The sequence below is a fragment of the Chiloscyllium plagiosum genome, unplaced genomic scaffold (genome assembly GCF_037043375.1).
Source record: "Chiloscyllium plagiosum isolate Xiang-an unplaced genomic scaffold, Cpla_swu_hap1 HiC_scaffold_1, whole genome shotgun sequence".
NCBI classification, from domain to species: Eukaryota; Metazoa; Chordata; class Chondrichthyes; order Orectolobiformes; family Hemiscylliidae; genus Chiloscyllium; species Chiloscyllium plagiosum.
Window position 1 is genome coordinate 39515539 of NW_028270139.1, and position 14563 is coordinate 39530101.

Genomic DNA, 14563 nt, shown 5'->3' on the forward strand with positions numbered 1-14563 from the left:
GAGAAACCTACTTTTCAGGATCAGGATTGTCAACTTTAGCCTGCTCCCAAATTATTGGATCAACGCCTGCAATGGAAAATGGTACCAATAACTGTAACATTCACTCTGAGAATTTATGATTGACATTTTGTCAGAACAGATAAGTGAGCAATAGCTTTTTTCCTGGCAACATATTATTGTGAATCACTTCAGATAGCTTCATTTAAATCAACATTCCACATGCTTTGCAATTGCAGAGTGTGATTTTCTGATGTATAATTGAATTAAATACACATGTTAGGGCAACAGAGTGGCTTAGTGGCACTGCTGCCTCATTGCGCAGGACCAAGGTTTGATTCCAGCCTCAGGAGACTGTATGCATAGTCTCCCAATGTCTGCTAAGGGTTTCTGCCAGGTGCTCCGGTTTCCTCCCAAAATCCAAAGATATGCGGATTAGGTTGACTGGCTATTGGAAAAATGCCCAATTTGTCCAGGAATGTGCAAGCTGGGTGGATTAGAAATGAAGGGTTACAGGGATAGGGTAGTGTGGACTCAAATCAGCCAATGGGCCTGATTCCACAGTGTAGGGATTCTATGATTCTACATGAAAATAGAAGTTCAGAAAAAAAAAATCATTTTATATCTTGGAAATAAAACCCAGCAGGAAAGACCAAAGAACTTGCATACACCTACATTCTTCTGTAACTCTGAATTTGTGAAGTTAAAATTAGCTTTTGCCTCAGACCTCTGTGGGTGGTGATCATGCTGCTCCCACATGGTCTAAGAAGATGCTTTCTTTTCCTGCCCAATCCACTCCAGGACTTGGGCATAAACAAATCAAAGCTGACACTCCACTGCTGCACTGAGGGAGCTGCTGCCTTTCAGGTGTACATTAAACCAAGGATCCGTCTGTCTGTTTGGGCGGATGTTAACGATCCCATGGCAGTACTTCTTATAAGGGCAAGAGAGTTAAACTTAATAACCTGGACAATATCTATCTCTTGATTAGCATCACAAAAGATAGACTACCTGGTCATGATCAGAATGCTGTTACAGGACGTTGCTGCACAGAAATTGTCTGCTGTTTCCCACGACAGCATTAACACTTCAAATATACGTCACTGGCTATAAAGTACTTTGAGAAGCATGATGGTCAGGTAAAACACCAGATAAATGCCAGTCTTTAATAAAGTTCACCATGAGATTGAATTTGACAGAGTTGGCCCTTTGTGGCAAGGTGGGGGATGAGTCTTAGACTTGACAGGTTTATCCTGTACATTGTGGTTTGAATCCAATTTTCACATGCAGAAGCTGTTCAGCCGCATTATCTAACACAGACAAAATACTGCAGAGACTGGAAATGTGAAACAAACAGAGAATGATGGAGAACCTGAGCAGTTCTGGCAGCATCTGCAGAAACAGAAAAAGCATTAATGTTTGGAGTCCAATATGACTCTTCAGAACTGATGCTGTTGCCAGACCGGAGTTTCTCGAGAATTCTCTGTATTTGAGCCACATAATCTGTTCATTTCTATAAACAGGTAGGGTAACTGCTTTATATTTCACTACATACCAGCAGGAGGATTCTGTAAAAGTTGCTTCATCTGAGCTGGAGAAAGTTCTGTCCTGGGCAGTGTGACAATCACTCCTAACTGCATCAGATGGCTCTTTACGGTAGCTTGCTCCAGCGAGCTGTAGAGGTTTGTCACTGAAACTCTTCTGGAATTCCCGTTTGGAAAACGTTCAACGACATAGATCACCATTTCTGTTCTGAAAATAAAAACATCTTTATAACCAAGATGCAATCTAGAGACAGAAGTAAAGCTCCAAATTCAAATCACAATTCAGCAGCTCGCAGAAACTGATTTTTAAGAAAATCTTTATTTAAAGGGGCAGCACTGTGGCTCAGTGGTTAGCACTGCTGCCTCACAGCACCAGGGACCCAGGCTCAAATCCAGACTCGGGCGACTGTCTGTGTGGAATTTGCACATTCTCTCCTTTCTCCTTAAAAAAAAGGTCTGATGGTCATTAGTCACTAATGGAAGGAAACCTGCATCCTTACCTGGCCGGTCCTACATGTGACTCCAGGTCTATAACAATGCAGTTGACTCAGTTGTCCTTTGAATAGGCACAGCAAGCCACTCAGTTACTTCAAACTGCTAAACAGTCTCAAAGGAATTAAACTGACAGACTACCAGGCATCAAAAACAATAACGACATACTCAGCACTGTTGAGCCTGTAAGGTTCTCCCGATGAACAATCAAAGACAAGTGCTAACGTTGGAAGAGCTGACACAAAGTAGTCAAGAAACAGCCCATTGATTGTAAGGTACAATTGCATGAGCATAATTATGTCCCAGACAACACCATCATCATCTCTAGGGGTAACATCCTGTCCCAACAGCACAACAGGTCCAGCAGAGGTAATAGTATTGTGGCATTCAGTGAGTTTTCCGACCTGTGAAGTCTCATGTTATTGGGTCAAACAAAGGTAAGAAAATCTCCTGCTGATTAGCACATTAGAGACTTGGCTGAAAGAGGGACAGCTGAATGCCCCAGGATTTCAGGTGATAGAAAGAGATCGAAGGAGTGGGGGAAATTGCGATACTGGTAAAGGAGAATTTCACAGCTGTACTAAGGGAGGATACATCAGAGGACTCACTCAGTGAGGCAATCTAGGTAGAACACAGGAGTAGGAAAGGTGAAACCACAATGCTGGGGATATACTACAGGCGTCCCCAACAGCCAGCGGGAGATAGAGGAGACAACATATGGACAGACTTTGGAAAGATGTCGTGGGGGGTAATTTTAACTTCTTCTATATTGACTGGGACTCACTAAGTGCTAGGGGCTTGGATAGGGCAAAATTTGCAAGGACCATTTAGGAGTGGGGCTCTTGATACAGTATGTTACAGTCCAGCCAAGGAAGGGGTTATACGGACCTGGCTTTGGGAAATGATCCCGCCCAGGCGAATGAAATTTCAATGGGAGAGCATTTCAGGAGTAGTGACCATAATACCGGTGAGTTTTAAGATACTCATGGATAGGGATAAAGCAGCCCTTGGGTGAAGGTGTTAAACTGGGGAAGACAAGCTACAATATTATGCAGAAACTGGAGAATTTTGATTGGAAGCAACTGCTTGAATGTAAATCCACATTGGACATGTGGGAGCATTTCAAACAGCAGTCGATCAGAGTTCAGGAGTGGCACATACCTGCGAGAATGAAGGATAGGTATGGCAAGTTATGTGAACCATAGGTAACCTTGGTCAGAAATTAAAAAAAGGAAGCATACGTAAGGTCTAGGAGAATGGGAATTGATGAAGCCCTTGAAGTTGTTATGAAGATGTGGGCGTACTGTACTTTGAGAGTTAAAAGCTTGCAGAACTACCTGACAGCACCAATTGTTCTGAATAATATACAATGTAACATGTGGTCCAGTAGCTAGGGTAACTGGTTGCCTGGAGACAAATCAAATTTGAATTAGGCCAATAGGTTTAGATTATACGCCAAACAAAAAAACCCCACCAAACTCCCATCAAGTTGGAATCAAGTACATTAACAACATTAAAAGTCAATGACACAATCCAATGCTTTGGGGGTGTAAGTCCAGGATAAATTGAACAGTTGGGTAGAACTGCCAAAAGATCAACAGATGTAGGCTGCTAGTCAGAACTCTGAGGTACCGGCCTAGAGAAGGAATGTGCACAGAAAAAAAAAAAATCAACACTGACCTGGAGAGGAAATCTATAGAGGAAGACATAAAAAGAAGATTCAACCGCTGGCTGGTTTGGAAATTTGAATTTTTGGTACAACTAAAATCGGGGGTTTTACCAAACTAGCATTATAGAAGAATACAGCGCAGTACAGGCCCTTGGGCCCTCGATGTTGCGCCGATCCAAGCCCATTATGGGAGGGAAAGGAAAAGATAGGCTCGAGGAAGGAGTTGTAAATAGTTGTTCGTTAATTATTCTGTTATACTTTAAGAAATAGACTTGTTAATTTTTACTTTAAATAGTTCTTGGCCTCTCAAACTGTCACAGATTACTGCACGGGATAACTTTGTTTCTGTTCAAATTAAGCAGGAGGGTTTAACCAGTGTTGTAACAAAGTACATAAGGAAAAGTAGGAAAGAACGTAACAAGGAATTAGAAGGGCTAAAAGGGGCCATGAAAAGTTGTGAGCAAACAGGATTCGGGAGAATCCCAAGGCTTTTTATACATATCTAAAAAGCAAGAGGGTAGGCAGGGAAAGGGTTGGCCTACTTGAGGACAAAGGGGGGAATCAATGTGGGAGCCAGAAGAGGTAGGTGAGATCCTAAACAAATATTTTGTGCCGGTATTCACCAAAGCGAAGAAATTCGTGGAGGATGATCTCAGGGAAGGGAGTGGTGCGTTTCTAAGCCAAGTTGTTATTAGAAAGGAAGCGGTGTTATCAATCTTAAAAAGTATTAAGGTAGATAAGCCCCTGGGTCCTGATGGAATCAACCTCAGTATTCTGAGAGGCAAGAGAACAAATTGCTGGAGCATTGACAGACACCTGTGCACTTTCTTTGGCTACAGGTGAGGTCCCAGAGGACTGGAGAATAGCCAATGTGGTTCCATTCTTGGTAGCAGGGATAATCCTGGAAATTGCAAGCCTGAGAGTCTCACACTGGTAGTTGGGAAATCATTGAAAAAGATTCTCAAGGACAAGGTCTATGCACATTTAGAAACAAACAGACTTGTTAGCGATAGACAGCATGGTTTTACGTAGGGGAGGTTATGACTCACTAACTTGATCGTGCTTTTTTGAGGAGGTGAAGATGATGATTGATGAGGGGAAAGCGGTTGATGTTGCCGATGTGGACTTGATTAAAGCCTTTGACAAGGTCCCTCGTGGCAGACTGGTACAAAAAGGTGAAGTCACGTGGTATTAAGGGTGAGTTGGCAAGATGGTTACAGAACTCGCTTAGTCATCGGAGACAGAGGGTAGTGGTGGAAGGATTCTTTTCGGAATGGAGGGTTGTGATAGTGGTGTTCCACAGGGATCAGTGCTGGGACCTTTGCTGTTCATGATCATTATAAATGATTTGGAGGAAAACATAGCTGGTCTAATGCCCTCATTTTGGGACCCTGCAACCATATGGGATAAATGTGGATTTCAACAGCTTCCAAATTTCCCCTCCCCCTACATTATCCTAGTCCCAAGTCTCCAACTCAACATCAGCCTCTGGACCCATCCATCACTTCCCCCTCTGATCTATCACCTTCTCCCTCACTTGCAGCCACCTATTGCTTTCCCAGCTACCTCACCCCATCCCATTTATCTCTCAGCCCTGACCCATAAGCCTCATTCCTGAAGGGCTTGTGCCTGAAACATGGATTCACCTGCTCTTCAGATGCTGCCTGACTGGCTGTGCTTTTCCAGCACCACACTCTCGACTCTAATTCATAAGTTTGCAGACGATATAAAGTTTGGAGGAGTTGTGGATAGTGAGGAGGATTGTCAGAGGATATAGATCAGCTGGAGGCTTGGGCAGAAACATGGCACAGAGTGTAATCCAGACAAATGTGAAGTGATCCATTTTGGAAGGTCAAGTACAGGTGGAAATTATACAGCGAATGACCAAACTCTTGGGAGTATTGATATGCAGAGGATCTGTGTGTGCTATAAAAAAGGCTTATAGCATTATTGCTTTCATTGGAAGGGGCACGGAGTATAATGATAGGCAAGTTGTGCTGCAGCATAAAAGAACTTTACTTAGGCCACACTTGGAATATTGCATACAGTTCTGGTCACCACACTATCAGATGGATGTCGATGCTTTGGACAAGGTACAGAAAAGGTTTACCAGGATGCTGCCTGGTATGGGGGATTTTAGCTATGAAGAAAGTCTGGACAGATTGGGTTCATTTTCACTGGAATGGAGATTGAGGGGCTACCTAATCCAAGTTTATAAGATTGTGAATGGCATGGACAGTGTGGAAAGTATGAGGCTTTTTCCCCAGGATGGAGGGGTCAATTACGAGGGGACAGAGTTTCAAGATTTGAGGTGGGAAGTTTAAAAGAGATGTGCGAGGCAAGTTCTCTCACAAAGGGTGGTAAGGGCCTGTAACACGTTGCCAAAGGAGGTGGTAGAAGCAGACACTAGCAGCATTCAGGCAGCACCTGGATGAGTACATGAATAGAAAGGGAATAGAATATGGATCCTGTAAGTGAAGACAGTTTTAGCATGGAAGGGGAAAAAGGGCTGAAGGGCCTGTTCATGTGCTGTATTGTTCTTTGTTCTTGTTCTTTTAAAGAGCCAATGACTTCAGCTGATGAATCATGCTCCTCCATATTGATCATCAACAGAGATCAGAATGTGCTCGGCTGGGGAATCTTCAATGTCCACCATCAAGAGTGGCTTGGCTTGGCAGCAGGACTACTGGTCAAACTGGTAGAGCCCAAAAAGCTGCTAGATTGAGTAAGGGAAACAAAAGATTAAAAAAACAGCTTGATCTCAGTCTCCAGCAGTCTGCCTGCTGCAGAAGCATCTGTCCATGACAGTAAGAGTGCCCATTGGAGTACCTTCCATCATGTTGTGAGGCATTATCACCTAGCTGACTGCAATAGGCATAGAACAGATCTAGTAACTCGGGATAGGGCATCCACGAGGTGATGTAGGCCATCAGGAGCAGCAAAATTGCACACCAACACAATGTCTCTCCCTCACTGAGGTTGGACCGAGACAGAGACCGACTGCTGGACAATGAAAATTTTCAAAGAGAGAATCTGAACCCTGGCTGTTACATTCTAAGGTATTTCCATCACTGAATTTCCCATAATCAACATGCTGGAGATTACCATTGTTCAGAAACGGAATTGGAGTAGCCACCTTAATAGAGTGGGTACAAAGTTGAAACTTTATTGCTGGAACAGCACAGCAGGTCAGGCAGCATCCAGGGAACAGGAGATTCGACGTTTCGGGCACAGGCCCTTCTTCAGGAGTGGGTACAAAAGCAGGTCAGAAGTTGAAAATCTGGAGCAAGTAACTCACCTGACCCCTTAATGTCTGTCCAATATGTACAAAGCACAGATCAAAAGTATGATGAGAAAGTGCAATGATAACAACACAAAAGAAAAAGATCATCCAGGGCAAAGCAGTCCACATGATTGGCAACACATCCACAAACATACACTCTCTTCAATGGTGCACAGTTGCAGCATCTACAAGATGACTGGAGAAATTCACCTTAGACAGTACCTTCCAAATCCACAACCATTACCATCTAGAAGGACAACAGCAATTGCCATCTGCCAATTCCCCTTCAAGACACTTATCATCCTGACTTGAAACTCTCACTGTTTCTTAGCTGTCGTTGGGTCAAAATCCTGAAGCTGCCTCCCTAATGGCATGTGGGTCTACCTGCAACATATAAACAGCAACGGTTCAAGGCAGCAGCTCACCAACTGCCTTTTCAAAGCATAATAAATGGTTGGCCATCCATCAAAACCTAGCTTTCATTGTTCATATGCGATAAAATCAAAGTTTAAGCATCAATCTTTGGAAAATTACAGATTAGTTATATCATGTTTGTTCATATTTTTAGAGTGAATAGCAATAAACTTTAAAATATTTTGACCTGCTTTGGTAATATACATAAATAACACAATGATGATTTAAAACTGAATGCACTGTTTTAAAAGCCTGAAGAAGCCTGCATAGACCAAAGACTCATGCTAGCTTGCTGATTTGATTATATTTTCATTCATTAATTAAACCCAGCTATCAAGTTCTAGAAATATTTTAGTTAGTTACGTTATTCTTTTATTTCAGCAAGTTCAAATTCAGCCTGGACTGATTGTAAAGAATTTATATGAAACACATCCTATAAGAAATGAATTTGGATAATTACAAGTTAAACTCCTAATAGGTATAGATATTTAAAAAAAAACAATGAGCAGTAGATAATGAGGCTGGCTTCAAGAAAAGTTAGGTAAGAAGCAGGAAAATTTCACTGCTATAATAAGCAAGGATGCTTCTAAAATAACACTAAAGAGCAATTAACCTCGCACTGCCTCTCCAGATACTGCCTGACCTGCTGAGCATTTCCAACATTTCCTGGCTTTGTTTCAGATTTCTAAAAACTTCTTTGAGTTCTGCTTCTTTTAAAAGGAATTGTTGGAAGGTGAAGAGACAGATCCCCTCGCCACTAGCTGTACGACAGCTGGCATAGGACAGTTCAATATTGAAAACAAACAACATATTATTGTCATTAACACTGTCCCTTCATTATAAACAAAGAAAAATGTAAAATAATTGACTCGCGTACTTACTGGTCATCAGGCAGTGCTCGGATTCCTTCAACATTCACCATGATTTGGGGCAACCCTCCGAGAATTTTGTGCAAAGATTCTACGATCAATTGTTGCTGGTTTCGAATGTCTGCCTCTTTTTTGTTAAAAGCCAAAGCTACTAGTCCATCCTCATCCTTATTACTGGGTATGCAGCTGAAACCAACAGTCTGTGACAAGATGCAAAACATTAATCAATCACTTTCACAGGTCTTCAACATGGGAGGGAGTCAGAGACTCTAGAAACGTAACAAGGCTACAACAACACAGCCAGAGAAACTGGTAGTGTCGGCTGTGCACAAAGAAACAAAATGTCAAAATGCTGTAAAATTCACACATGAAAAGTTATTTCAGTATCACATTGCCGCTGACGTGCCAGATTATAAAAGTGCACTTTCAGACCAAGTGTAAGCTCCAAGCACCTTTCATGGGACAATACAAGCTGGCTGTTCCAATAACAACCAGGTCAAAGTGTTCTGGTCCCTTCACAGATTGGGTTAAAATCTGGGCTGCTGTTGAACCCTGGTTTTGAAGCCAATCAGAAACTTTAAAAAAAATGCAGTGTGAAGTTAGATATGGAACAATAAGAATAAACAGAAGAAAGAAAATTTTAAAACTATTTTTCGGAATATGTAACAGGAATTTAAGTACATTAAATATTTAACGTTAACTAACTTTAGTACACTGTTGGAAAGTATTTTCTTTATTTTCTGCTACTCAAGTTAACTAAGGCAATCACTTGGGGCTTCTCACAGATGAGCATTAAGTAAACCATTTGAGCATAAGAACATAAGGAATAGGAGTTGGCCATCTGACCGGTCGGGCCTGCTCTGCCATTCAAGATAATAATGGTTGATCTTTTTGTGTGTATTCAGTGCCACTTAACCACCTGCTCACCGTAACCATTAATTCCTTTACTATTAAAAAATCTGCCTTTGCCTTAAAAACATTAATGAGGATGCTTCAACTCCTTCACTGGGCAGGGAATTCCACAGATTCACAACCCTTTGGGTGGAGAAACTCCTCCTCAACTCAGTCCTAAACCTGCTGCCCCTTGTTTTGAGGCTATGCCTCCTAGTTCTAGTTTCATTCACCAGTGGAAACAACCCTCCTGCTTCTATCATATCTGTTCCCTTCTTAATTTGATATGTTTCTATAAGATCCCCCTTCACGTCTAAATTCCAGTATAGTCCCAGTCCACCCAATCTCGCTTCATAAGGCAACCCTCTCAACTCCGGAACCAACCTAAATGAACATCCTCTGCATTCCCTCCAGTGCCTTTACACCCTTTCTCAAGTAAACAGACCAAATCTGTACACAGTACTCCAGGTGTGGCCTCACCAGCATCCTGTACAACTGCAATGCAACCTCCTTTTTTAAACTGTATCCCTCCACCAATGAAGGACAATATTCCATTTGCCGCCTTAACTACCTGTTGCACCTGCAAACCAATGCTCTGTGATTCACGCACAAGGAACGTAGGTCCCTCTGCACAGCAGCACGCTGCAGTTTTTCACCATTTAAGTAACTGCCCATTTTGCTGTTATTCCTACCAAAATGGATAATCTCACCTTTACCAATACTGTACTCCATTCGCCAGATTCTTGCCCAATTATTTAACCTATATATACCTGTCTGCAGACTGTTAGTGTCTGCTACGAACTTCACTCTACCACTCATTTTTGTGTCATCTGCAAACTGACACACTACATTTGGTCTCCAACTCTAAATCATTTATATAAATTGTAAACAATTGTGGTCCCAATACCGATCCCCGAGGCACACAACTAGCCACTGACAGCTAACAGAAAGCAGAGTGTGGGGATAAATGAATGTTTTTTCTGGTTGGCAAACCAATCTTGTAGCTATTCGCAGTGATAGGAGCGATGTTGGTTTGCTATCTATGTTAGCAATGCCTGTGGCCACCACAGGCAAAAACTGTTCTACCAGAGATTAACGATTAACAAAGCGCACAACCTCCAAATCATACTATGGTTGAAATAACTGATCATCAATTTCAGGAGTGCAGTCAGCTGTAAATGTGCAATATATATCTTCATACACCTCAATAACGTCACCATCTAATTGTAAACAACTTTCTATTCATCAGTGAATTGAGTGAAATCTTTTAATGAATCAGATCTATCCCAAGATTTTCTTTGATGGGTTGATGAATAGGAAGGGTTTGGAGGGATATGGTCCGGGTGCTAGCAGGTGGGACTAGATTGGGTTGGGATGTCTGGTCGGCATGGATGGGTTGGACTGAAGGGTCTGTTTCCATGCTGTACATCTCTATGACTATGTTTGGGATCACACACAGTTCATGCCTACCAGCCGCTGTATCAGGAATCTATGGAGGTGCTTACTTTGGTTCCTTTCCTTTCTTAAATCTGACATTTGTATCATTCGGTCATGTACAAGTACAAATGTTTGAAGTTGCTTCTACTTAAACATTCACCTTAAACCGACAGAAAGGGTTTTCTTGAGTGAACTCGACAGGAGCCAGATTATTGTGAAAGTAACCTTTCCCCGTTCCCCAGAATGCCTGTAGCTGGTTCCACTTTGCCAAAATAGCATCGCGCTCATCCCCCAGTAGAGTTGGTGCAGAAAGGGCGCTTGCTGTGTTGATCAGTTGAGCTGACTGTGTCGGAGGCTGTATCGCCTGTCCAAGAAGTCCTCCAGCTTTAAAAGTAAAAAGAGAAATCAAACAAAACTCCGAGCTGGTTTTACACATTTACTATTCACTGCTGAAACCATATTTGAATTTGATTTTACAAGTGTCTGAAAGCTTAAAAACCTACTTTGTCCCTTTGCCTTCCTGTGAACATACCTTGCTGCTGTTGCTGAGTACCAAAGCCACCAAACCCTCCAAATGTGGAGCCAGCTGCTAAGCCGGTTGTCAGACCTGTGCCAGTACCCGTGCCAAAACCACCACCAAACCCAAAGCCTTTATTCGCTGTGTTCTGGAAAAGGCCTGAAAAACAAAAGAAACAACATGGCATTACAAAAGCCAAAAAAAATGCAACACAGGCTTTCTTAGGATTGCCAATTTGTTGGTTTAGTTCAGGTTATTCTTCAGGGGAAGTTTTATTTAGGTGTAGTGCAAAAAAGAAATTTTGAACAATTGCAAAGAATGTCTTACAAACTATACACATTTACGTGAAACAAAACAAAAGTTTGTTTACACAGCAGTTTATCATTTCTTCAGGATGTCTCAAAGTACATTCTAACCACTGGATACATTTGAAGGGCAGACAATGCCATTGTGGCAGATCACCAACAGAGTGAAATCTGTGCATACCAAGGTGTCAGATAGCCTGGATTTAACATCTCCTTTAAAAGACAGCACATAATGTGCTCAAGGCTGTAGTGGGACTGTAATCATCAGTTGGAGTGCCATTAATTGAGCCAAGTGGATAAGTGTGTTTTGTGCACGTGCGTGCCTGCATGTAAACAGGATGTCATGAGCAATGTTCATATCAACTCTGTGATGAATGACGTCTGTTTTATTCTATTCAAGGTCTCCCGCATAAATCTCTACTAATTTTATTTTGCAATCACAGCTTCCGACTACATCATAGAGGGATAGAACTGAGTGAAGGAAATACAGAGCTTCAACAATTTAAAGAATTGAACAAATGCTGAGACAACCACAAACATCAGTAAAATTTGACGATATAGATCAGCTCAAATCTGTTAGAGATATTGAGTTTGAAGCTTTTCCCTTAGAGATTTCAGAAATAATGTAAGGAATTATTTTCTCCTTTCCTATTAATTTCTCTTTGAAATGGCAAATAGTGATTTGTGAAATATTTAGCGTCTGCCCTCTGTTCCCTCACCCAATTCTCCATGAGTTGTGCTGGACAGGCTCTCTGACCAAGAGAGTTCTTACATTTCTTTTCACATGAAGTTCTAGAAAGAGGAAAAACAAAAGAACAAAGAAAGTTTACAGCCCAGGAACAGGCCCTTTGGCCTTCCAAACCTGAGCCGATCCAAATCCACTGTCTAAAGCTGTCACCCAGTTCTTAAGCACCTGTATCCCTCTGCTCCCTATCTACTCATGCATCTGTCCAGATGTACCTTGAAAAGAATCTATCGTGCCAGCCTCTACCACCTCTGCTGGCAAGGCATTCCAGGCACCTACCGCCCTCTGTGTAAAGTACTTGCCACGTGTATCCCCCTTAAAAACTTTTCATCTCTCACCTTGAAGCGTGACCGCTCTTTAATCGGATCCCTCACTCTGGGGAAAAAAACTTCTCTATCCACCCTGTCTATACCCTTCATAAGTTTGTAGACCTCAATCAGGTCTCCCCTCAAATTCCTTTTTTTCCCTAATGAAAACAATGCTGACCTACTCAACCTCTTCATAGCAAGCACCTTCCATACCAGGCAACATTCTCAAACCTTCTCCAAAGTGTCCACATCCTTTTGGTAATGTGGCGACCAGAACTGTACAGTATTCTAAATGCAATCAAAACAAAATCTTGCACAATTTTAACATTACCTGCAAGCATACTCTATCCATCTGTGCAGCCACCTAGTGTACAAAGGACCTGAACTCCCAGATCTCTCTACTCATCAGCTTTTCCCAAGGCTCTTCCATTTACAGTATAGTTCACTCAAGAATTAGACTTCCCAAAATGCATCATCTCGCATTTGCCTGGATTGAACTCCATCTGCCACTTCTCCGACCCACTCTCCAGTCTATCTATATTCTCCTGTAATCTTTGACAGTCCCCTATGCTTTCTACTACTCCACCAATCTTCGTGTCATCTGCAAACTTACTGATCAGACCAACAATGCCCTCTTCCCAGATCACATACACATTTCTTTTGAGGAAGTGACCAAGTTGATAGATAAAGGAAGAGCTGTACACGTGATATACATGGACTTTAGTGAGGTGTTTGATAAGGTTCCCTATGGTAAACTAATGGAGAAAGTGAAGTCACATGGTGTGCAGGGTGTTCTAGCTAGGTGGATAAAGAACTACTTTTGCAACAGGAGGCAGAAAGTAGTCGTTGAAGGGAGTTTTTCGAAATGGAGAAAGGTGACCAGTGGTGTTCCACCGGGATCGGTGCTGGGGCCACCGTTGTTTATATCTCTCGATCATAAACAACAGTGGCCCCAGCACCGATCCCGGTGGAACACCACTGGTCACCTTTCTCCATTTCGAAAAACTCCCTTCAACGACTACTTTCTGCCTCCTGTTGCAAAAGTAGTTCTTTATCCACCTAGCTAGAACACCCTGCACACCATGTGACTTCACTTTCTCCATTAGTTTACCATGGGGAACCTTATCAAACACCTCACTAAAGTTCATGTATATCACGTGTACAACTCTTTCTTTATCTATCAACTTGGTCACTTCCTCAAAAGAACTCCATTGAATTGGTAAAGCATGATCTAACCCACAGAAAACCATGTTGCCTATCACTGATAAGCCCATTCTTTTCCAAATATAAATAGATTTCATCCCTCAGTACCTTTTCCTGCAACTTCCCACCACTGACGTCAGGCTCACCAGTCTGTAGTTACCCTGGAATATCCCTACTACCCTTCTTGTACAGGGGGACATCATGAGCAGTCCTCTGACACCTCACATGTGTTGAAATGAAAGGTAACCTGTGGCAAATTGGCCAACTTTCATACTTGGATCCCAGGGTTAATTGCAACATTTCCCTCTGAAACCCCATTAGCTATCACATTGACAGGTTAGCCAAATCACACGATAAATGCTGGATCTGGGACATGCCTTAAAGCCACACCAAGTAGTGTATTTAGATGAAAAGTAACCTGGACACCACATCATAGGATTCAAAGACAGATTAATCACAGGCAAAGTTTTACTATCACCTGCTGGCACATTTACAGATGGCAGAGACTGTAAAAGTTCCTGGGTGACCTTCCGTTCATCCTCGCCTCAGTTAAGGCCCTTCGATGGTCAATAATCAACCAATTAAAGAGAGGATCTGTTGAAAGCACATGACCAGTAAGCAGCGCAGAGTCAGGAAGGAGAGATCACACAGCGAGCGGGACACAGCCCAAGTTACTATATAGATTGGGGAATCTGGAAGCAGTCTGGGAATTTGGGCAGAGCGAAGAAGTGCTTTTGCTTGCTTTTTTGGTTCGTAATTTGCAAGGTATTCTTACACAATAAACTTAAGCCCAGGATCTAGGACCCAGGGCAAAAGAAAGAAAGAGTGACATCAAAGGAAAACCACAAGTGCATTGGTTGGTAATAGCTACTAATTTGACTATCATAGG

General features: G+C 42.2%; 1 protein-coding gene across 6 annotated transcripts in view; it reads right to left on the reverse strand.

Moving 5' to 3' along the window:
* The window catches only part of nup54 (nucleoporin 54), a 67770-nt gene that overhangs the window by 15672 nt on the left and 37535 nt on the right, over positions 1–14563 (reverse strand). For all 6 annotated transcript variants that reach the window (XM_043695642.2, XM_043695658.2, XM_087986027.1 and 3 more), the window contains 5 exons: positions 11129–11272; positions 10757–10980; positions 8281–8468; positions 1553–1749; positions 12–66 (listed from right to left, as the gene is read on the reverse strand). In XM_043695642.2, the coding sequence (XP_043551577.2) occupies positions 12–66; positions 1553–1749; positions 8281–8468; positions 10757–10980; positions 11129–11272 (808 nt within the window). The remainder of the gene's footprint in view (positions 1–11; positions 67–1552; positions 1750–8280; positions 8469–10756; positions 10981–11128; positions 11273–14563) is intronic.